The 23,121-nt window shown below is 35.7% G+C and overlaps 1 protein-coding gene across 1 annotated transcript in view; it reads right to left on the reverse strand.

The window, feature by feature from the left end:
• ZNF804B (zinc finger protein 804B) overlaps positions 1 to 23,121 on the reverse strand; it is a 502,873-nt gene that overhangs the window by 63,820 nt on the left and 415,932 nt on the right. Inside the window, exon 2 of the mRNA XM_065884313.1 lies at positions 18,565 to 18,708. Coding sequence (XP_065740385.1) covers positions 18,565 to 18,708 — 144 coding nt within the window. The remainder of the gene's footprint in view (positions 1 to 18,564; positions 18,709 to 23,121) is intronic.

The raw sequence follows: 23,121 nt of genomic DNA on the forward strand, positions 1-23,121 counted from the left end.
TAAAGCACAACTATGAATGGGCTAAAATGAGTCTATCATGTCTTTAAAACAATATACCAAGCATATTTTGAAATACTGAAGGCTTATCTTCTTAATAACCAGTGGATAAAGCAATTATAGATTACTATTTAATAGGAAAAAATTTAAGTGCTGAGTAAGAAATTATGCTCTGCCCCCCAAGGTTTAAGACTATGTTTTAATAATAATACTTGGAGTAGAGAGTTGAAGAAGATGAATATGAAAGTAGAAAACAAAATCTAAGATAGAGAAAAAAATAAAATAAAAGCAGTTGAGATGTACCAAATATGAAATAAGGGTACAAGCAGATAATATAAGAGCTATGACAATTATAAATCAAACAAGAGGTCAGTGAGGGGAAAATTCATTTCTAAGTTATAAATAGCAGAAGTTATTTAGGGAGACATGAAATACATGGCCAACTATATACTGATTTTCACTTAAAAAAAAGTAACCATAAGACAATGCCAGTGGCACAAAACACTTTTTTTTTTTTTTTTTTGCGGTACGCGGGCATCTCACTGTTGTGGCCTCTCCCATTGCAGAGCACAGGCTCCGGACGCGCAGGCTCAGCGGCCATGGCTCAGGGGCCCAGCCGCTTCACGGCATGTGGGATCTTCCCGGACCGGGGCACGAACCCGTGTCTCCTGCATCGGCAGGCAGACTCTCAACCACTGAGCCACCAGGGAAGCCCCAAAACACACTTTTTATAGAAAAAAGAAGAGAGGGGAAAGACCTTTCACCCCACCATGGGCTTTGTATAAACAATCCCAGGCAAAGCTGATATAATCATGACGTGATTTATAGACATATTCCTTCTAAAAATACTGCAGAATTTCTCTTTCTGACTTACTTCACTAATACCATATGCTAACAAATATATATGGAAACTAAAAAAAAAAAAAAATGGTTGTGATGAACCTAGGGGCAGGACAGGAATAAAGACACAGATGTAGAGAATGGACTTGAGGACACAGGGAAGGGTAAGGGTAAGGGTAAGCTGGGATGAAGTGAGAGTAGCATTGACATATATAGACTACCAAATGTAAAATAGATAGCTAGTAGGAAGCAGCTGCATAGCACAGGGAGATCAACTCGGTGCTTTGTGACCACCTAGAGGGGTGGGATAGGGAGGGTGGGAGGGAGACGCAAGAGGTAGGGGATATGGGGATATACGTATGCATATACCTGATTCACTTTATTATACAGCAGAAACTAACACAACATTGTAAAGCAATTATACTCCAATAAAGATATTTAAAAAAAAATTCAGAACTGCCCACTGAGTGAATCATAGTATTTCTAGCAGTGCACAAAATTCTCAATGGGACTTCAGCTCTGGCTTCAGCTAGTAGCTGGAAGGAAGTCCAGGAACCGAATTAAGAAAGGAAAGGAAGTGTAATTTGATAATCTGATTTGTATTTAAGAAGCTACACAAACTTGGGACTCAGCTTTAAAAATACATATGTGGTTCCCAATTAATTATTCAGAATGAAAGCGGTTTTAAAGGGTAGTTTTGATTCAAAATATTTAAAATTTTTTATTTTTTAATAAATATTAATTTAGGACCTATTACTAAACATTTGTTCTGAGTATACATTGTGGAAAGTGCTAAGAAAACCATTTTATATATCCAATATATATAGCCAATAAAGCCAATATTTTGTAATAACTTCAGAAAAAAAATTAAAAAAAAGAAAACCATTTTATATCAGTTTTGCCAATTGTTTAATTCTTCAAAATAATTATGTTGGCCCAAATTAAGATGGTCATCAGGTTTTTCCTGTGCAAGAAAAATATCTTTGTTATCCAAAATCATTAAAAACAAACAAACAAAAAAACTGTTCTGAAGAATAGGTGACCGTGACTGTTAGTATTATGGCCAATTAAGTCATTTTTTTCAGTTATGTGTCTGGATCCAGAATTTTTTTGTAAAGGGCAGCTTTTACACTGTTCAAATTTTTATGTACACTAGCTTATTCAAAATTGAATCTCAAATGTATTTCAGTTTCTTTAATGATGCATTGAACATATGGACTTCCATAAAGTCTGAAGATCATTCAGACTTTCTTATACATCTAGCCCATATTTATCACCATTATTTTGTGGAAAAATCTCATTCTGTTTATTTCCCTTTAGCTTTTGACTCTACGAAGAAGATCTGGCTGCAGTATAAGAAATGAATGTTCAATACACTACTGTCTGCTAATGCTCATAAGATTTTTATACCTCAAAATTCAGATGCTTTGATATTTCTTTGGACTTATCAGATAGCAATTTCCAGTAAAGAAAATTTTGATTATCTTTTTACTTTTTAGGTTTGTCGTTTGATGGTATTTGATGAGCTAGAAAACTGACACTCCCAATAGAAAAGAACAAGATTAAGATTCTATTATATATAGATTTTTAAAAAAAGCTTTATTATAGAAGTAGTATTTATTTGGATCAAGCACTGCATTGAACAATTTTATTACGATATTTAACTTTTTGGAAATCCTATGAAGTAGGTATCACTTACTGCTTAAAGAGGTTGAGTAGATTTTTAGATGTAGGGTTAGAGCCTAGTCTGATTCCAAGATTTCTTTTACTCATAGTCAGTTCAATACACTTCTTCCCACTGGGCTGATTATTACAAAACAAAAGGGATTTTACCACAAATAAAAAAAGAAAAGGGGAAAAATCTAGCACAGAATAATAATTCCAAACGAAAGGAATAAATGTAAGTTTACATACTTCAACCGTTAATTGGCTTGTATTTAATAATTCCACTTTGAGAACAAGCTCATTATATTAGCTAGGTATGTGTTTTACAGTTCTTCTTGGGGTATAAGTCAGAGAGCTGTATTATTGAGCTAAAAATTCTAATGGTTATTGACTGAGATGACTTTATGGCTAAGCTGAAGATATAGTTCACTTTTTACAAAACAGATGAGACCTCATTTCCGTTTTCTGTCTAAAATTGAGTTAAACTCCCTTAAAAAATATTGAGGACTTTACTCTCTGCACTGGAATAGATATAACACTACTTGTTAAGAAAAATCTTGGCTGTGTTTTTCAGTGTTCCTCCAACCTACTCCTTAAACAGAAGCCCATCTCCACATTGAGATGAACTTAACTTTGTTTCTTTCACAGGACCAAACACAGGGGTATGTCTTTAAACTGTAAATGAAATGACTATACTCATACTTACAAAGAACACCTCAAATTTATGTTTATCAAAAGAAGACTTCACTATGCACTGATTGTTCTGCCCAGAATTACTTCCTAAGTAATGCATAAAACCACATATATTTACACCCTGGCATAATTTCTTTGGTTCTCCCATAGAATTACCTTTATGAAAGCCATTGCTACAGTTGCTCTAAAGATTCAGGCTTGGTGAAAAATCTTTTAGAAGCAAAAAGGTTATCAAATTTGTAGGCATATGGTTGTTCATAACATTCCTTTATTATCCTTTTAATGTCCATGAGATCAGTAGAGATGGCTCCTCTTTCATTTTTAATATTAGTAATTTGTGTCTTCTGTCTCTCTCTTTTTTTTAAGTTAGCTTGGTTAGAGTTGTATCAATTTTACTGATCTTTTTCAGGAACCAGAATTAGGTTTTACTGACTTTATCACTTTCCTGTTTTTAATTTCATTGGTTTCTGCTCTAATTTTTAAATGTATTTTCTTTTACTTTGGATTTACTTCACTCTTTTTTCTGTAGTTTTCTAAGGTGGAAACTTACATTATTGGTTTTAGATCTTTCTTCTAATATAACATTCAATGCTTTAATTTTTTTTCTAAGACCTATTTTGGTTGCAGCCCACACATTTTGATAAATCATATTTTCTTCTAACTTAGGTCAAATATTTTAATTTTTTTCTTTGAGACTTCCTTCTTTGATTCATACTATTTAGAAATATCTTGCTTAATCTCCAATTATTTCGGGGGGGGAGTTCCAGTATCTTCCCATTATTGATCTCTACTTTAATTTCATTTTCATCTGAGAGCATATTTTGGGTGATTTCTATTCTTTTATAGTTTGATAAGTTGTGTTTTATGACTAGAATATGGTCTATCTTGGTGAATATTCCATGTGAGCTTGAAAAGACTATGTATTCTGATACTGTTTGATGAAGTATTCTACAGACGGCAGTTGAACCTGACAGTATTAAGTTCAACCACGTTCTTACTGCTTTTCTTCCTGTTCAATATATCAATTACTGATAGATAAGTGTTAGTATCTCCAAGTATAATAGTGGGTTATCTATTTCTCCTTGAAGTTCTAACAGATTTTGTCTCACGTATTTTGATGCTCTGGTGTTAGGCACATACACATGAAGTTTTGTTATGTCCCTTGGTGCTTTGGTCTCTTTATCATTATGTAATGCCTGTCTTTATCCCTGATAAGTTTCCTAGATTTACAGGCAGCTTTGTCTAAAATTAATATGGTTACTCTAGCTTTCTTTTGATTAGTGTTAGCATGGCATCTATTTCTCCATCACTTTACTTTTAAAGTGTCTTTATATTTAAAGTGGGTTTCTTCCAAACAAAATATATTTGGGCCTCTCTCTCTTTTACTTAATAAACTCTGACAGTCTCTATCTTTTAATTGATGAATTCAGAACATTAACATTTAAAGTGATTATAGATATAGTTGGATTAATATCTACCATAGTTGTGAGTCTTTTCTATTCACTGTTCTTGTTTTTATTCTTAACATTTTTATTACTGTATAACTGCTTTACAATTTTGTGCTGGTTTCTGCTGTATAACAAAGGGAATCAATTATATGTATACATATATCCTCATATCCCCTCCCTCTTGTGCATCACTCCCACGGTCCCTATCCCACCTCTCTAGGTGGTCACAAAGTACCAAGCTGATCTCTCTGGGCTATGCAGCTGCTTCCCACTAGCTATCTATTATACATTTGGTAGTGTACATATGTCAATGCTACTCTTTCATTTCATCCCAGCTTCCCCTTCCCCCTCCCTGTGTCCTCAAGTCCATACTCTACCTCTGTGTCTTTATTCCTGTCCTGCCCCTAGGTTCATCAGAACCTTTTTCTTTTTTTAGATTCCACATATATGTGTTAGCATACGGTATTTGTTTTGCTCTTTCTGACTTACTTCACTCTGTATGACAGACTCTAGGTCCATCCACTTCACTACAAAAACTCAATTTCATTTCTTTTTATGGCTGAGTAATATTCCATTGTATATATGTGCCACATCCTCTTTATCCATTCATCTGTCGATGGACACTTAGGTTGCTTCCATGTCCTGCCTTTTGTAAATAGGGCTGCAATGAACATTTTGGTACATGTCACTTTTTGAATTATGGTTTTCTCAGGGTATATGCCCAGTAGTGGGATTGCTGGGTCATACGGTAGTTCTATTTACAGTTTTTAAGGAACCTCCATACTGTTCTCCATAGTGGCTGTAACAAGTTACATTCCCATTAACAGTGCAAGAGGGTTCCCTTTTCTACACACCATCTCCAGCATGGATTGTTTGTAGATTTTTTGACGATGGCCATTCTGACCAGTGTGAGATGATACCTCATTGTAGTTTTCATTTACATTTCTCTACTGATTAGTGATGTTGAGCACCCTTTCATGTGTTTGTTGGCAATCTGTATATCTTCTTTGGAGAAATGTCAATATAGGCCTTCCGCCCACTTTTGGATAGGGTTATTTGTTTGCTTGATATTGAGCTTCATAAGCTGCATATATATTTTGGAGATTAATGCTTTGTCAGTTGCTTCGTTTGCAAATATTTTCTCCCATTCTGAGGGCTGTCTTTTCGTATTTTTCTGGTTTCCTTGGCTGTGCAAAAGCTTTTCAGTTTCATTAGGTCCCCTTTGTTTGTTTTGGTTTTTATTTCCATTTCTCTAGGAGGTGGGTCAAAAAGGAACTTCCTGTGATTTATGTCATAGAGTGTTCTATGTTTTCCTCTAAGAGGTTTATAGTGTCTAGACTGACATTTAGGTTTTTAATCCATTTTGAGTTTATTTTTGTGTATGGTGTTAGGAAATGTTCTAATTTCATTTTTTTACAGTAGCTCTCCAGTTTTCCCAGCACCACTTATTGAACAGGCTGTCTTTTCTCCATTGTATATTCTTGCCTCCTTTGTCAAAGATAAGGTGACCATATGTGTGTGGTTTATCTCTGGGCTTTCTATCCTGTTCCACTGATCTATATTTCTGTTTTTGTGCCAGTACCATACTATCTTGATTACTGTAGCTTTGTAGTATAGCCTGAAGTCAGGGAGCCTGATTCCTACAGTTCCGTTTTGCTTTCTCAAAATTGTTTTGGCTCTTTGGGGTCTTTTGTATTTCCATACAAATTGTAAAATTTTTTGTTTTAGTTCTGTGAACAATGCCATTGGTAGTTTGACAGAGATTGCATGGAATCTGTAGATTGCTTTGGGTAGCAGAGTCATTTTCACAATGTTGATTCTTCCAATCCAAGAACATGGTATACCTCTCCATCTGTTTGGATCATCTTTAATTTCTTTCGCCAGTGCCTTATAGTTTTCTGCATACAGGTCTTTTGTCTTCTTAGGAAAGTTTATTCCTAGGTATTTTATTCTTTTGGTTGTAATGGTAAATGGGAGTGTTTCCTTAATTTCTCTTTCAGATTTTTCATCATTAGTGTATAGGAATGCAAGAGATTTCTGTGCATTAATTTTGTATCCTGCTACTTTACCAAATTCATTGATTAGCTCTAGTAGTTTTCTTGTAGCATGTTTAGGATTGTCTATGTATACTATCATGTCATCTGCAAACAGTGACAGTTTTACTTTTTCTTCTCCGATTTGGATTCCTTTTATTTCTTTTTCTTCTCTGATTGCTGTGGCTAAAACTTCTACAACTATGTTGAATAACAGTGGTGAGAGTGGGCAACCTTGTCTTGTTCCTGATCTTAGTGGAAATGGTTTCACTGTTTCACCATTGAGAAGTATGCTGGCTGTGGCTTGGTCATATAAGCCCTCTATTATGTTGAGGTAGGTTCCCTCTTTGTCAACTTTCTGGCGGGTTTTTACCATAAATCGGTGTTGAATTTTGTCAAAAGCTTTTTCTGTATCTACTGAGATGATCATAGGGTTTTTCTCCTTCAGTTTGTTAATATGGTGTTTCACATTGATTGATTTGCATATACTGAAGAAACATTGTGTTCCTGGGATAAACCCCACTTGATCATGGTGTATGATCCGTTTAAATTGATTTTGGATTCTGTTTGCTCATATTTGGTTGAGGATTTTTGCATCTATGTTCATCAGTGATATTGGCCTGTAATTTTCTTTTTTTTGTGACGTCTTTGTCTTGTATTGGTATCAGAGTGATGGTGGCCTCGTAGAATGAGTTTGGGAGTGTTCCTCCTTCTGCTATATTTTGGAAGAGTTTGAGAAGGTGTTGGCTCTTCTCTAAATGTTTGATAGAATTCACCTGTGAAGCCATCTGGTCCTGCACTTTAGTTTGCTGGAAGATTCTTAATGATGGTTTCAATTTCATTGCTTGTGATTTGTCTGTTCATATTTTCTATTTCTTCCTGGTTCAGTCTTTGAAGATTGTACTTTTCTAAGAATTTGGCCATTTCTTCCAGGTTGTCCGTTTTATTAGCATATAGTTGATTGCAGTAATGTCTCATGATCCTTTGTATTTCTGCAGTGTCGGTTGTTACCTCTCCTTTTCCATTTCTAATTCTGTTGATTTGAGTCTTCTTCCTTTTTTTCTTGATGAGTCTGGCTAATGGTTTTTCAATATTGTTTATCTTTTCAAAGAACCAGCTTTTAGTTTTATTGATCTTTGCTATTGTTTCCTTCATTTCTTTTTCATTTATTTCTGAACTGATCTTTATGATTTCCTTCCTTCTGCTAAGTTTGGGGTTTTTCTCTTCTTTTTTCTCTTATTGCTTTAGGTGTAAGGTTAATTTGTTTATTTGAGATTTTTCTTCTTTCTTGAGCTATGATTGTATTGTATAAACTTCCCTCTTATAACTGCTTTTGCTGCATCCCAAAGGTTTTGGGTCATCATGTTTTCATTGTCATTTGTTTCTAGGTATTTTTGGATTTCCTCTTTGATTTCTTCAGTGATCTCTTGGGTATTTAGTAGCATATTGTTTAGCCTCCATGTGTCTGTACTTTTCACACTTTTTTTTCCCGTAATTGATATTTAGTCTCAGCATTGTGATTGGAACAGTTACTTGATAGGATTTCAATTTTCTTAAATTTACCAAGGCTTGATTTGTCACCCAAGATATGATCTGTCCTCGAAAATGTTCCATGAGCACTTGAGAAGAAAGTGTATTCTGTTTTTTTTGGATGCAATGTCCTATAAATATCAATTAAGACTATCTGGTATAATGTGTCATTTCTAGCTGTGTTTCCTCATTTGTTTTCATTTTGGATGATCTGTCCATTGGTGAAAGTGGGGTGTTAAAGTCTCCTACAATTATTGTGTTACTGTCGATTTCCTATTTTATGGCTGTTAGCATTTGCCATATGTATTGAGGTGCTCCTATGTTGGGTGCATAAATATTTACAATTGTTATACCTTCTTCTTGGATTGATCCCTTGATCATTATGTAGTCTTCTTCTTTGTCCCTTGTAATAGTCTTTATTTTGAAGTCTGTTTTGTCTGATATGAGTTTTGCTACTCCAGCTTTCTGTTGATATCCATTTGCATGGAATATCTTTTTCCATCCCCTCACTTTCAGTCTGTATGTGTCCCTAGGTATGAAGTGGGTCTCTAGTAGACAGCATATATATGGGTCTTGTTGTTGTATCCATTCAGCCAGTCTGTGCCTTTTGGTTAGAGCATTTAATCCATTTACATTTAAGGTAATTATCAATATGTATGTTCTGATTACCATTTTCATAGTTTCATTTCATTTGCATAGTTTCATTTTCATAGTTTCATAGGGTTTTTTATTGTAGATCTTTTCCTTCTCTTGTGTTTTCTGCCTAGAGAAGTTCTTTTAGCATTTGTTGTAAAGCTGGTTTGGTGGTGCTGAATTCTGTTAGCTTTTGCTTGTCTGTAAAGATTTTATTCTCCATTGAATCCTAATGAGACCCTTGTTGAGTAATCTTGGTTGTAGTTTTTTCCCTTTCATCCTTTTAAATATGTCATGCCACTTCCTTCTCTCCTTCAGAATTTCTGCTGAAAGATCAGCTGTTAACATTATGGGGATTCCCTTGTACATTTTTTTGTTGTTTTTCCCCTGCTGCTTTTAATATTTTTTCTTTGTCTAATTTTTGATAGTTTGATTAATATGTGTCTTGGCGTGTTTCTACTTGGATTTATCCTGTGTGGGACTCTCTGTGTTTCCTGGACTTGATTGACTATTTCCTTTCCCATATTAGGGATATTTTCAATTATAATCTCTTCAAATATTTTCTCAGACCCTTTGTTTTTCTCTTCTTCTGGGACCCCTATAATTCAAATGTTGGTGCATTTAATTTTGTCCCAGAGGTCTCTGAGACTGTCCTCAATTCTTTTTATAACGCTTCATCGTTATAAAATGAAACGATGAAGAGGAAAGTCTAAAAGTTCCTGAAAAGAAGGATTAAGAGCCAAAATGACATATACCTTTTCAACAGCAATACTAAAGGCTAAAACCCAGTTGAAAAATAAATAAAATGTGAGCATAGAATAAACGCATTTATATTTACTGACAGACAAGGGCTCCCAAATTTTACCTTGTGTGTATTCTTCCTTAGGAAACTTTGGGAAAATAGGTTCCATCAAAAGGAGGAATAAAATAAGATATAGGAAATCATGAGATCAAGGAAACAAGGACTACAGCCTAAGAGAGAAACAAAAGCATTCATAGGATGATGATAAAGAGAAGTCCTAAAAGAACAGCTGTGCAGCAGGTCTGGAAGGCAACCGGGTAACACTGGAGCAGAAAGACCCAGGACTTCACCAGAAGAGGGAGGGGCTGGACAAGGACTGATCTATTATTTCATTTATCTGATGTTTTGAATTTGATGTTTGAATCAGACTTTTTTCTTATGTATGGTAAACAGTTCAGAGATGAATTAGAAATAGGCAGCAGTTTTAAAAAATTGAGCAAATATAAAAATAAGGTAGTTTTTAACTCCAGGAAATAATAGGTATACAAGAAAGAAAATATAATTATAAAGTAATCACAGTACCTTATGGGGGTCACATAAAAAAAATCTACAAGTCACAGTCACATAAATTCTGATCATTGACTTAACACAATAAAATACAAATCCCTATGGACTGACAAGATATAAGTGAAAACATATGAAGGCAGAATAATGTGTATAGTATAATCACATTTCATGTTTATGTTTTATACAAGAGTTTATGACTTGATAATAAGTATTTAGAAACTTATCTAAAAAGATATGGACCAAATGGTAATTAAATGCTATTACTTAATGTTCCATACTTATATATTCCTTAATTTTTAATATAAACAAGTATCTAAGCATTCCTTTTAAGAATTAATTTTGTATAAAATATAGATCCAGGGCTTCCCTGGTGGCACAGTGGTTGAGAATCTGCCTGCCGATGCAGGGGACGCGGGTTCATGCCCCGGTCCAGGAAGATCCCACATGCCACGGAGCGCTGGGCCTGTGAGCCATGGCCGCTGAGCCTGTGCATCCGGAGCCTGTGCTCCGCAACGGGAGAGGCCACAGCAGTGAGAGGCCTGCATACCACAAAAAAAAAAAAAAAAAAAAAAAAATATATATATATATATATATATAGATAGATAAGATAGATAGATAGATCCAAAATGTAATTTAACTTTTACACAGTATTTCAGTTTATGTGCATCATAATTTAGCCACTTTATTTTCATTGTATGTTTAGACTGCTTCTGGTATTTTTCTATTTTAAATATCTTCATGTATAAATCTTTGGAATTAATGTGATTATTTTTCTAGAATACATGCCAGATGGAATTGTTCTAGGAAAAATTCACATTTTAAGTCTTTGATAAGTAATCCAAAGCTGAACATCAAAAAATTGAGACAATTTATATCCCCACAAGCAATGTTTAACCGTATCTATTATCTCACATCTTGTCAACACTGGGTAGTATTCTTTTTTCATGTTTGACACCATTTTTTTGAAAAACTCTTCAAGTTTGTATTTATATGATTACAAGTGAGGTAGACCATGTGTTCATATGTTGTAAGTCATTGACAGTCTTCTGAATGTACCCCTCTCCTTTCCTCTCCTTGTCACTGCTGTAAATATTTCAGTCATATCTCTTGGGCTCTTAGGCTCCCATCTGACGGCAGAGCCAAGCTCTCTTCCTTGTGTTCCAACCCTTAAACTGCTTCTAGGTTTTTTCTTCTAAATCACAAATCTGATAATAGCATTTGCTTGCTTAAAAGCCCATGAAGACTAGCAATTTCCCATAGAGTAAAGTCTAAAATTCTTCAAGTGGAACACTACTTCAGCATTAATATGGGCTCAAGTATTTTCTTAAAATATAAAAATGTGTTTTCATGACAGCCTTTGCTCAATAATTATAAAGAACTTGGGATTAGAGAGCTAATTTTGCTCATTATAGTATTCACTCTAACTACCTAAGAAGTGATTAAGGAGTGACATCACCAAGATGGTGACATAGGTGATTGCTGACTTTGTTCCCCCTCAGGAGAAGAACAACTAATAACTATTCAAGAATAAGACATCACTGAGAAAATCCTACAACACAGGTGTGAGGCTAAAGCACCCCTTGCACCACAGAGACCAAGACACTAAATCAGAAGGTGAGAGAAGAAGTTACACATTGATTGCATTGTCCCTCCCCCAGGCCAGTGCAGCATCACATGGAGAGGTCTCCCTACAGCCTCCAGTTTCTCCAATGAGCAAAGAAAACCCAGGGCGGACAACCAATCCCTACCCCCAGCATTGTGGGTCACTTTGTGGGAGCCCCTACTCTGATCTTGCCCCAGATTGCAAGGGAATCTTCAGGGCTCAACCACGGGGACAGAGAATTGGGGTGAGGGGTCTTAACGACACTTGGATCTTGGCAGACTGAGTTCAGACCTACAGTGCCCAAGTAGTAATCCCAACCAGCAACAAAGTGAAAAGATAACCTATGAAAGGGGAAAAATATTATCGTTATATATCTGATAAGGGGTTAATATCTAAAATATATAAAGAACTCATACAACTCAATACAAAAACAAATAACTCAACACCTACCATAATTATCACTTCATGATATATGTATATAAATTGGGAATATGCCAAAAATCACTGAATTGTACACTTTTAAACAATTAAAATGGTAAATTAAAAAATCATCATGCTGTAACCTGAAACCTACATGGTGATATATGTCAATTATATCTCAATAAAGGAAAAAAGAAGTGATTAGTCAATGATGGTAGAATATAATGACAAAGGACAGAGTAGCAGGGTCAGTATGGTGTGCTGGTATATCAACTCTGGAAAAATCAAATGAAACATATAAAGCCCTATTTGTAGTGTGTGTGGATCTCCCACCATGGCTGATTTCAATCTACCAGTGGTTTAAGAACCAGCTCACAATTTTTTTGAATATTAAACAGTTGGCTCTGGAGAGCCAGTGTAGGCTGACTCCAACCACCACTGACAGTGCCAATAGGGTATTATCTGGAGAAGTGGCAACATTCTAACTTGAGTTAGGATGCAAAGGAAAGATCCTACAGAAGAGATGACATTGAGCTAAGACACAAATGAAAAGAGGAATCAGAAAGTTGAAAGTCATCTGAAAAAACAGCTCTGGAAGAAAGAGATATGGCAAACATACTAAGGCAGGAAATCACTTAGCACATCTGAAAAACAGAAAGAACAAGAACATATATTTTAAATTTATTTTTCAGTCGGGAGCTCACCTTGAGATCAAAAGGTCTCTTAGCCAGGGTGAAAGCAGTATTTTAGAAGAGGTGAATTATGATTCAGAAGCTAAGATCAGTTTTGGTTCTTTTGTACTTCTTTGCTAATAGAGTTTCCAATTACTGCTGGGTAATTCTTGGGGGAGGGTGGTGGCGCAGATACAGAAATATAAAATCTACCAGAAACCTGGGTTTATAGAATACAAAATACAGCAGGAAATAAGTATTATTCTATTTTACCAACATTTATGGTTCTCAGTGTTCATTCTAGACACTCTAGTCTATATTTCTTCTTCAATCTTGCCAAGCCTACAAATTAACTATACTTTTAAGTCCTGTTGCCACACTAAGATGACTAGTAGCTTAAATATACTATGCTGAAATGTATCATTGGGCAGTCTTTGGATAAAATATAAATCAAATTGTAGGAACAAAGCAAGAATAACTGGATTAAATTCAATTATCAGCTTTGGGAATCTTTTCCCTTTGGCATCAGGATGACAAAAGATAATTCTGTTTTGTTTATTTTTTTTTTTTTTTTTTTTTTTTTTTTTCTTTTGCGGTACATAGGCCCCTCACCGCTGCGGCCTCTCCAGCTGCGGAGCACAGGCTCCGGACACACAGGCCCAGCGGCCATGGCTCACGGGCCCAGCCGCTCCGCGGCATGTGGGATCCTCCCGGACCGGGGCACGAACCCCTGTCCCCTGCATCGGCAGGCGGACTCTCAACCACTGCGCCACCAGGGAAGCCCTGTTTTGTTTATTTTATCTTGAGCAGGTAGAGATGGGGAGAGTCCAAAATAACATTTTAAGAATGAATCAGTTGGAGTTCAAATCCAGGCTTGAGAAGTGAACAGCTCCTCCAGAGTGAAAAGAAATTCTATTGCGAAGCAAACGAAGATTAGGAGGATTAAGTGTCACATGTGGAGGATCTGAAAGTGGATTTGTTTTTTATTATTGAAGGTATTTTTATGGGTTAATTGTATGGGGATCCGGTTCATTTGTTTTTTCTAAGCTGAGATGAGCCAGTATGTCTCTGGGGCAGGAGAGACTTGTGCTGCTTGTGAGGATGTGTATTATTTGTTTCAGTATTATGCATTAGCGGCTAATAGTCCCAAGAAAGGGATTATGACTTGGTAGTCTCAGAAGTAATTAATTGTTACTGACATGTTAGCTGTATTAATAGTTACAGTACTCTCTTTATCCAATACAACTCTCTTTATTGTAATTTGTATACATGTTCAAATTGCTTTAGTAATAATGCTCAACATTTACACAGAATTTTTAAAAGTTCAAGGCAATAGCTAAAACAATCGAGTTATTTCCAAAAACATGAGTTAGGTATAGAATGTGGCTGTCAAAACTGGAAATTCAATTTTTCCTAGTTGAAGAAACAGAAAAAAATCAGCTTTGTTACTGATAAACGTTTTCTACAAGAAACATATCTCAATTTTTATTAAATTATAGAAAACATTGTTAAATGTCCAATGGAATTACTTTAAAGCTATGAATCCCAGATTATTTTACTTTATTATTTAAAGTTATATATTAGCTTGCTTCTCTAGAATTACAATAAATCTGTAAATAATATAAGCTTTGCAATAAAATAAACACATAGGACTGCAATTTAGATACAAGGTAACACAAAAGCTTTAGAAATCACTTATTAAAATGAAGGATCCTGAGTAATTATAAATGAGAGGAGGTAGAGAGGTAATTCAGATTACCCTGTTTCTAGTTCTAAACTATTCTATTAATGAGTAATAGAATTAATTCCATGTGAATTTGGATTCACTTCTAAGTGTACCAAGAGACCATATTGTTGGAAGTTCAGCACAAGAGGCCAGATATTTACTCTGAATCCACATGGAAAATAAAATTAAGGCAACTGTTCATATTACTTAGGCCAGAAAATACTCTCATCCAAATCCCCAGCAAGAACCAAGTAGAAATATTTAGCTTTGGGATTTGGGAGGAAAAAAAAAAAGATTTTGCATATTTTACTTTAGTGCATATTTCCTATTTCTTGTACCTAAAATTCAGTTTCATTTAAAAGGCAAATTGTAAACTCAGTTTCATTTAGAATTCAGGTAATTTTCAAAATATTTTGGGCCCAAATAAATCTTTAGATGGAAGTATTTCAACATTTATCTAAGAAAGCAGTTTTATGAGGTCTATGGCAAATTTAATCATTCCAATGTTTCCCAAAGTGGGCAGCATGTACAAAATTCTGTACAATATGAATGTGTTGATCAAAAGGAATTTGGAAAATGCTGTTAAATCAGCTTAGCATGAGATCTCAGCTTTTTTTATATCTGGATATAAGTTGTCAGTCTATGTATTAAATCTACTGAAGTATATGTTGAAATACAGCCCCCAGGCATCCCAGACAGAGGGAAGATTATGAGCCAATAAGAGCAGGTGGGAAAGCATAATGAATCTTTTAAGAAACTATAAGGAAATTCTGGGGTTGCAGGAGATAAATCTGGAAATGGATGCCCGAGCCAAACTGTGGACATTTTGAATGACAGACTAAGTAATTCAGATTTTTAAAAAAGTCAGCCAGCAGCCATTGACGCTTTCCAAGGAGGGGAGCAATAGAATAAATATGGTAGTTCGGGAAGATCAATCTGGCTGAAAATGGATAGGTTGGTGTGGAGAAGGGAAAATACTGGAGGCAGGGAGTCCAGTTAGAAAGCCCTAGCAGAAAATCAGGAGTGATATTAAACATGAATGGTGAAAAGAGAATGCAAAAGGAAGAATGAGAACAAGGTCTATTGCAAGAGAAGAATGGGAGGAATGAGGGACAGTTTCAAAGATTTTTAAAGAGCTCTCCAAGAGACTGATGGTGACTTTAGTGATCACAGTGAATCTTCTGCAACTTCTCTGGGTTATGCTTGATACAGGTTCCCATGCCTTGATATAGGTGTTCTACCATAATGGACTTTCCATTCTTGGCTAACGTAGCTAACTTATAATTCATTCTTTAGGACTTCTAGCTCACCTGTCATCTTTTCATTCTTAAATAATTTTTATATGTTCTCTTAGTATCCTAGATATACAAATTCTACAATATTTAAATCAATGTATTCTACAGATTGATTAGGTAGATTACAGGCTCCCTGAAATTAGGGATTAAATTCGTCCACTTTCAACAGCCAGCACAGTAGCACACAGTGGAAACTCAACCGCTGTTTGAACAAGGAGTATGCCTAGGAATCTCAGAGTGTTAGTAAGCCTAAAGAAAGACAGAAATGGGCAAATAGATGGAATATAAAGATTGAGGAAAGGTAGTTTTATCAACATGTTGGAAAGCCAATGGAAATAAGATTGAGGAAAGTGATAAAAAGGGACATTGATGAGGCAGAATTGCAGAGTGAAAGGCAGACTGTAGAATGCAGATCTAGTGTGGAGAACTCACCCTCTGGTAGTCCAATACTTTCTACTGTTTTCAAAAGAGGCCTCATACTCCTCCATTTCCTCACCTTAGTTCCTTGTGTTTCCACTTTCAAGAATTCCATCCCATCTTGAGCCTCTTTTCCAACATTTACACATGCACACTTAAAGCACAGGTCAAATGTCACTCTCCCCTGAGACATTCTGTGGTCACTTATTTCTCTGAATCTCCAGAGTGACTTTTTTTTAATATGCAGCCTGAAGCACTCCTACATAAAATTCACGTTAGGTGATACTTTGGGGAAGTTTGCCGTTATAGACATATTCTATCTAATAAATGACAAAAGGATGATAGAATTAGAATCAACATTTTACAACTCCAAATGAAGTAATAGGTTTAAGCAAATGATCATCTATGGATATAAGAACTATTAGTGGATAAAGGTTGGTGGGGTACTTAATGATGGATGGATCAAGGCAATAGTATCTGAACCCACCGATCAAACTTCAAGTCATAAAAAGAAAGAAAACTAGACATCATACACCTCCTTATGGAAAGACACAACACACCCTCTAATATATTTTTACCAAGAAAAAAATGTTAACCTGCATTTGACCAGATTTTATCTGTAACAACAAGTTTAAAGGAAATATAGAAGACAGAAAACGTGCAAAGACAACACTGGGTTGTATTCAGTAAAATCTCAAATTTGTGAAACAATACAGTTTTTCAACAAATAAATTGCAAGGAGTAAAACTTAAAGAGGGAGTGAAAAACCCATAGTTTAAATACATATTAAAAGAAACTTAAAGATGTGTCAACCAAAAGTGTGATGATAGGTTTGGATCCTGATTTCAACAAACCCAAATTTATAAATCATTTATTAGACAAATGAGAAAACAAGACCACCCACTGATACGAAGATACTGCTAATTTTTAGGTATGATGATGGCTATGTTGTTTAAGCGTCATTATTCATCCTGAAATACTTTCAGATGAAATGGTACAATGTTTGGAATTTGCTTCAAAATAATGCACGGTGGTAGCAGGGGTGGGGAAGTGAGTGGTGGTGCTATAAATGAAACAAGACTGATTGCTATTGGAGTTGGATAGTAGCCACACAGTTCATTTTTATTTATGATTGAAAAATTCTCTTTTGTGTCATTTCAAAATACAAGCTCCTGTGCTCCATCTTAGAACTACTGAATTAGAATATCTAAAGGAGAATCTGGAAATCTGCATTATTAACAGGTTCCAAAGTGATGATTACGCACACTAAGATTTGGGAATCATAGTCCTAAACAATTCATCCCATTGTTCTTGCTCTTGTCAGAGACATCCAGTCAATTATATATGCATGCTGTATCTTTAAAGTTAGAAATTATGTCTTGCATCTCCCAAAGCCATATATTTTATATGTGCTCAATAAATATTAGTGATGCTAGTCAAAACCTTTACTGCTGCTCACTCTGAATACACATTCTAGGTCTAGAATATACGAGACTTACCCATATATTCAAAGATATTAGGGGTGTGCACCGTCTCGGCTCTTAGCCATAATCCTCTGGCTATGTGGAATTTCTTTCTTAGTGGTATTTAACACTCCTAATTCCTAAAGGGCTAGTATTCTCATACCTCATGCAGCAAGGATAAAATTTAACAGATGAGAACAATAACCTCCTCTTTCACAGACAGATAGAAATAGAGGATCTTAGCTTCCATGTGTAGAAAAAGAAAATGAAATGTGAAGTGTTTATACCTGCCATTACCCCTCAACTTTGCCTTTGTCAAGATTTTCTTTGTTTGCAATGGTTCATTTATTAAGTAATCACTTTGATCCTCCTAAGAGGGTACTCTTGGGAAAATGTAACCTTATATTGAGAATTTTTTCCCCAAAGACTTAGTATTCCCTATACCTTGGAACTCTTGAAAGAACTCTATGATAGATTCTGTCCTAGTACTAGTCCAGTGTTCTAGTTCTGCCACTAAGTAGCTAGGTGGTTTTGAATCTGGCCCTATTTTTAATGGGTCCTGGTTCCCCCACATACATAACTCTAAAATAAATGTCAATCTACCCTTGGATCATCTGTAAGTTAACCTACAGTTTTACATTCTTTCTAGGAAAAAGTATTTCGCTCAATATTTAAACAGAAAACACAACCTTCAAGAAAAAAAAGGTATAAAATGGTTTTACCTCAGCATCTTAGACAAGGATAAATAAGGCCAGTTGCATATATTGTGTTCTGAAGGTATAAACCCAGGAATATGAAGGCTATTTCCCACTTCGACTTACCTGCTTATGAGCATGATCATAAGAATTAATATGATTGTCAAACTCCTGGTGTTTGTGGTACTGCTTGTCACATAATTCACAGTAAAAGTTTGCCTTTACATCTTCCAGGGCCTTTGCTGTGGACTTCTCCTTTTCTGGAAAATCCTTAAAAAAAAAAAAGGCAAAAATGTTGGTTACATTTCTCTCTAATAGCATAATCAGATCTCATGTTAATCAAGTTGGTATTTAATTTTACTGTGACTAAAAGGATATGGTTAGTCACATTACATTTCAGAAATTCATGGCACTGTGGAAGCAACTTTCAGCTTAGCCTTATCCCTAAGTTATCAATAAACACATAATGACTTATCATAAAGGAGCCCTCAGCTGCAGTATGGTCATTACTCATTCTTCTCCTTGCCACCCACTTCCAGGTGTGGTTCTGCTGACTCACCTAAATGGAATACTCATCCCCATTTCCTCTGCCTATCCAATGGCCTATCTGAAACACCGTAAGACCTCTCCACAACAATATTTTATTGGGGCACTGACTGCATTGTTTTGCATTGTTCACCTACTGCTCACGTTTAGCCTCCCTGAGATCATGTGTTGGGACTTACTATTCTCTCTGCACACAGTGCCTTTCCCACCTTATTAAACTGGTGAGCTTCTACTCCTTTCCCAACACCCAGCTCTTTGCCCCCTCTGGGAATCATTTTCCATGACATTTCAAGGAGGAGAAAGCCTCCATTACGTTATTACTAAACACATCTATGATCATTCCTACTTTGTCCTTTTCATGGACATTTCTTTCTTTGATATTACCCCTTACATTTTTTGGATTCCACACAATTCCATCTTCGGCCAACTGAATTATCCACTCTACACACTCTCCCTGGGTGACCCCATTCATACCATAGTTAGAGCCTTATTTATCCTTAATCTCTAACTCCAGCCTAAGCTTCTCCCACAAGCATCAGCTCCTGCTAGACATTGCCAATGAGTGTACGGCACAGTTTTCAAAATTATTACACTTAAAATTTGGACTATGCTCTATCTCAAACAGAATTTTGGCCATATCATCCTCCTGCTTAAAATCCTCCTGAATTCTCTCACTGCCTATAGAATAACAGTGACAAATGCTTATTGAGCATAAACAATGTGCCAGGTATTAGGTTAAGTATGTGAATTATCTCATTTGTTCCTCACAACGACCCTATAAAAATAAGTTCTATTTTAATCTACATTTTACAGATGCATCAACCAGCACTCAGAGAGATCACACACTTGTGGTCACTGAGTTACCAAGTGCAGAAAGGATTTGAATTCAAATAACTAATGCCTACCTCCTTTGTTAGTAAACAGCTGTGCTTTACCATCTCCCTTTACCATCTCCCTCACCATCCCCTTAATGTACCATACAAGCTCCTTCCTACCTCATCAGTGTCATTTATATCAATCCATGCTCCCATGTTACCCTCTTTAATTCTATTAGCAGACATGCCACATGATACTAAAAGATTTGTTTTCATGCCTATGGCTCCCATAAATCTTTTGAAGGCAGGAACTGTTTTATTCATTTTTGTGTCCACGGTGCCAAACGTATTGTCTAGCCCAGAATAGGTGCTTATTTAATATGCATTACATAAATTAATAGATAATGCTGGCTTACATATTCATGCCTCCTACCATTCTGCAAGTTCTTCTCTATTATCCCAAGGCCTAAATAAAAGAATGACTGGCACTTAGAGGATACCAAATAAATATGCATAAAGAATGGGTGAACAAAATAAAGAATGGATTTCAGCTTTGTTTCTCCAAAATGACTAACCTTCTATAAAAAGAACTTAGGCCATAAACCTAAATCATAGGGCTATCACTACCCAGACAAGAAAGCAAACACAGGGAATTTAGGCAGATTCTACAGGGTTGGGAGAAGTGATGGGGCAGTTAATTCAGACATGGAACATAATGATTCAAGCCCAAATGTAAGTGTCTAAAACACATGGCAAGAGGCAGGAAGGACATGAGTAACATCAACAAAGATCAAACTAGACAAAATATCTGGATTGCCTATCTAAGAGAGTTGACGTAGAAATGTGGTTACATTCTAGGCTAATGAGGCAAATAAAAGCTACTTGACAGGATGTATCCAGTAATGAGAATGTGGATACCGATTTCAAGACAAAAACCCAGTTACTCAACGAATGGAGATAATACAGTCACTTGATAACTAAGGGAGCAGTAGAGCATTGAGGTAGAGCATATCTTTTGATGCAGTACACTTAGAATCAGGGGAAACCATTATTTTTCATCCAGTCTTTCTCACTAGAAATTTGTTATGCCCTTTCTCAGTATAATTGCAGGGATTGGATTGGAACAGGGACGACTTTGGTTTACCCATAGTTCTTCTTACTTTATGATGAGCCAGGAACAACAGCCTCAGAAAACTGGCCATGTGCCTTGGATGTTGAGCAACTCTGCCTCAGCTATGTTAACTGGGAGTGGAGTAGGGGTGGCGACTGAGAATTCAGGGTGAATCTGTAGTTTAAAATGTGCTTTCTAATTATTCCAGATTTTGGAGAGGATTTTTTGACAATAGTTCAATGGTCAGGGGTGGAGCTTTTCCAGTTACTCTTGGCATCTATATCTAAACATTTTTTATCTCTAAAACACCCTTTAGTTATGATATTATAATATATGACTCTCAATGAAAAATGTTATGAGAGTTCTACCAACATTTTAGTCATATACCATCTCCTACAAATGTTTACATTTTACAAAGCCATCAGACTAAATTACATGCCCTGTTTCTTGCTTCATTTTTCTTGCCGGGAAATAGTGCTGATATACCCGTTTCTCTTCCCTATAAGGGACAAATGATATCCCCACAGCACATCCTAGTCCCCTTATTAAGAGAGGAAGGATGCACAGGTGGGATATAAATGCCAATGAGCAAAACATACAGAGTTCACAATCCAGTGTGTCCCTCAAAGCCAGAAGTAAAAGCATAAACCCAACAGCAGTGACTGGGGAAACTGAGGCCTGAGAGTAGAAATAAAAGGCAAAGGAGACTACAAGCCAAGAGTTGGGTAAGGATAGAGGAATCATAGAGGAAAAGAAAAACAAAAATCCTTAAGAAGTCTTGGCAAAACTTGAAAACTGATATTAGAGCTGGAGCTGACTTTTAGTAAAAGAACTATAACTTAGTGGTCCATGGTATTACTCAGCATAAGGTAGACCTGCTCTGAAGTGTCAAACTGGACTACCTGTGGAGATGGAGCTGAGTTGGCCCATCTCTATGTGCCAGGAGGCTGGAGGGTAAGGTCTCAGACTAGTAGGGGAGGAATCATGTAGTCTATCTAATTCTACCATTTAGCAGAAGAGGCAACTGATGTTTAGCAATTTCGTGATTTGAATAAAATCAGCTAACAGTAAAGCAGGGGCGCAATTTCCGTTGTATCACGCTGCCCCATCCACTCAATCATTCATCCGTTCATTTAACCACACATTTATCCCACTATTATCAAGCACTTAAACAGTCAAGAACCTCTTGTTAAGCAACCTGTAATCATCAGTTTCTTACTAGGTCTCTACCTCAGAGTTTTACAGTCTAGCATGGGATAATTACATATGAACAGGTAAACACTATAAATTGCAATACGGTGATAATCATAAGTTGTTATTTACCTAGTTCACACTAGTTAAGAATAATTTGAAGAAAAAGTCAGATTTTTTCTCTCTCTCTCTTCTTCACACATAGCATTAGATACGCTGTAAGTTCTCAGCATTTCTTGCCTTTTTGTTTAATGACAAGATACTTTTACTGGTCAAACAGCTTTGAAGGCAAATTGAGGTGAGATTTACTCTCTGAAATAATTACAGTCTTTAAATATATTGAGATATGGAGTAAACATGAAAGGAGTAAATAGCCACCTATTCTCAGTATCAGTAAATTTTTAAAATTAAAAGTGAATAAAATTCATAATAATAACATTAGACATATAACATTTGATGTATAGCTGTATCATTGATTTGCTAGTCATACAAATTTCCCTTCTCACAGTTTGCCTAGAAGAGGAGACTTCGGAAGCTTGTTTAATAGAAAAAATAACATTTATGAAATAAAAGAAAACTTCTTGTTAAGCATTCTCAATGATCCATTAAATGTTGAAAATGAATTATAAATTGAATATGAGTTAATAAGTCATTTTTAAAACATTAGGCATTGCCAGTGGGCAATTATGTTGCAGTTCAGTAAGAGTTCCATAGTAATTAATTACTTTTCATAATTAATATTTTGGGTGCGAAGAGAGTAAATATACTTTTTCACACTAAGAATTTTACATTCATGCATATAACAAGTGTGTCTGTAAAGTGGCAAGTATTCCGACGACAGTAACGTGCTTAGTTACAAATATATATGTTTGCTACTGAATTATTTTTATTATTGTAATGATGCTTACACACTAAAATCCATTGCTCTCTCTTTGTGAAATAGAAATCTGCCAAGCCCTTCATGTTTGTTAACTCAATCTTCACAACGACTTTACTAAGTATCATCTCTTATTATCCCAT

This window comes from Phocoena phocoena, chromosome 9 (genome assembly GCF_963924675.1).
Source record: "Phocoena phocoena chromosome 9, mPhoPho1.1, whole genome shotgun sequence".
Lineage (NCBI taxonomy): Eukaryota > Metazoa > Chordata > Mammalia > Artiodactyla > Phocoenidae > Phocoena > Phocoena phocoena.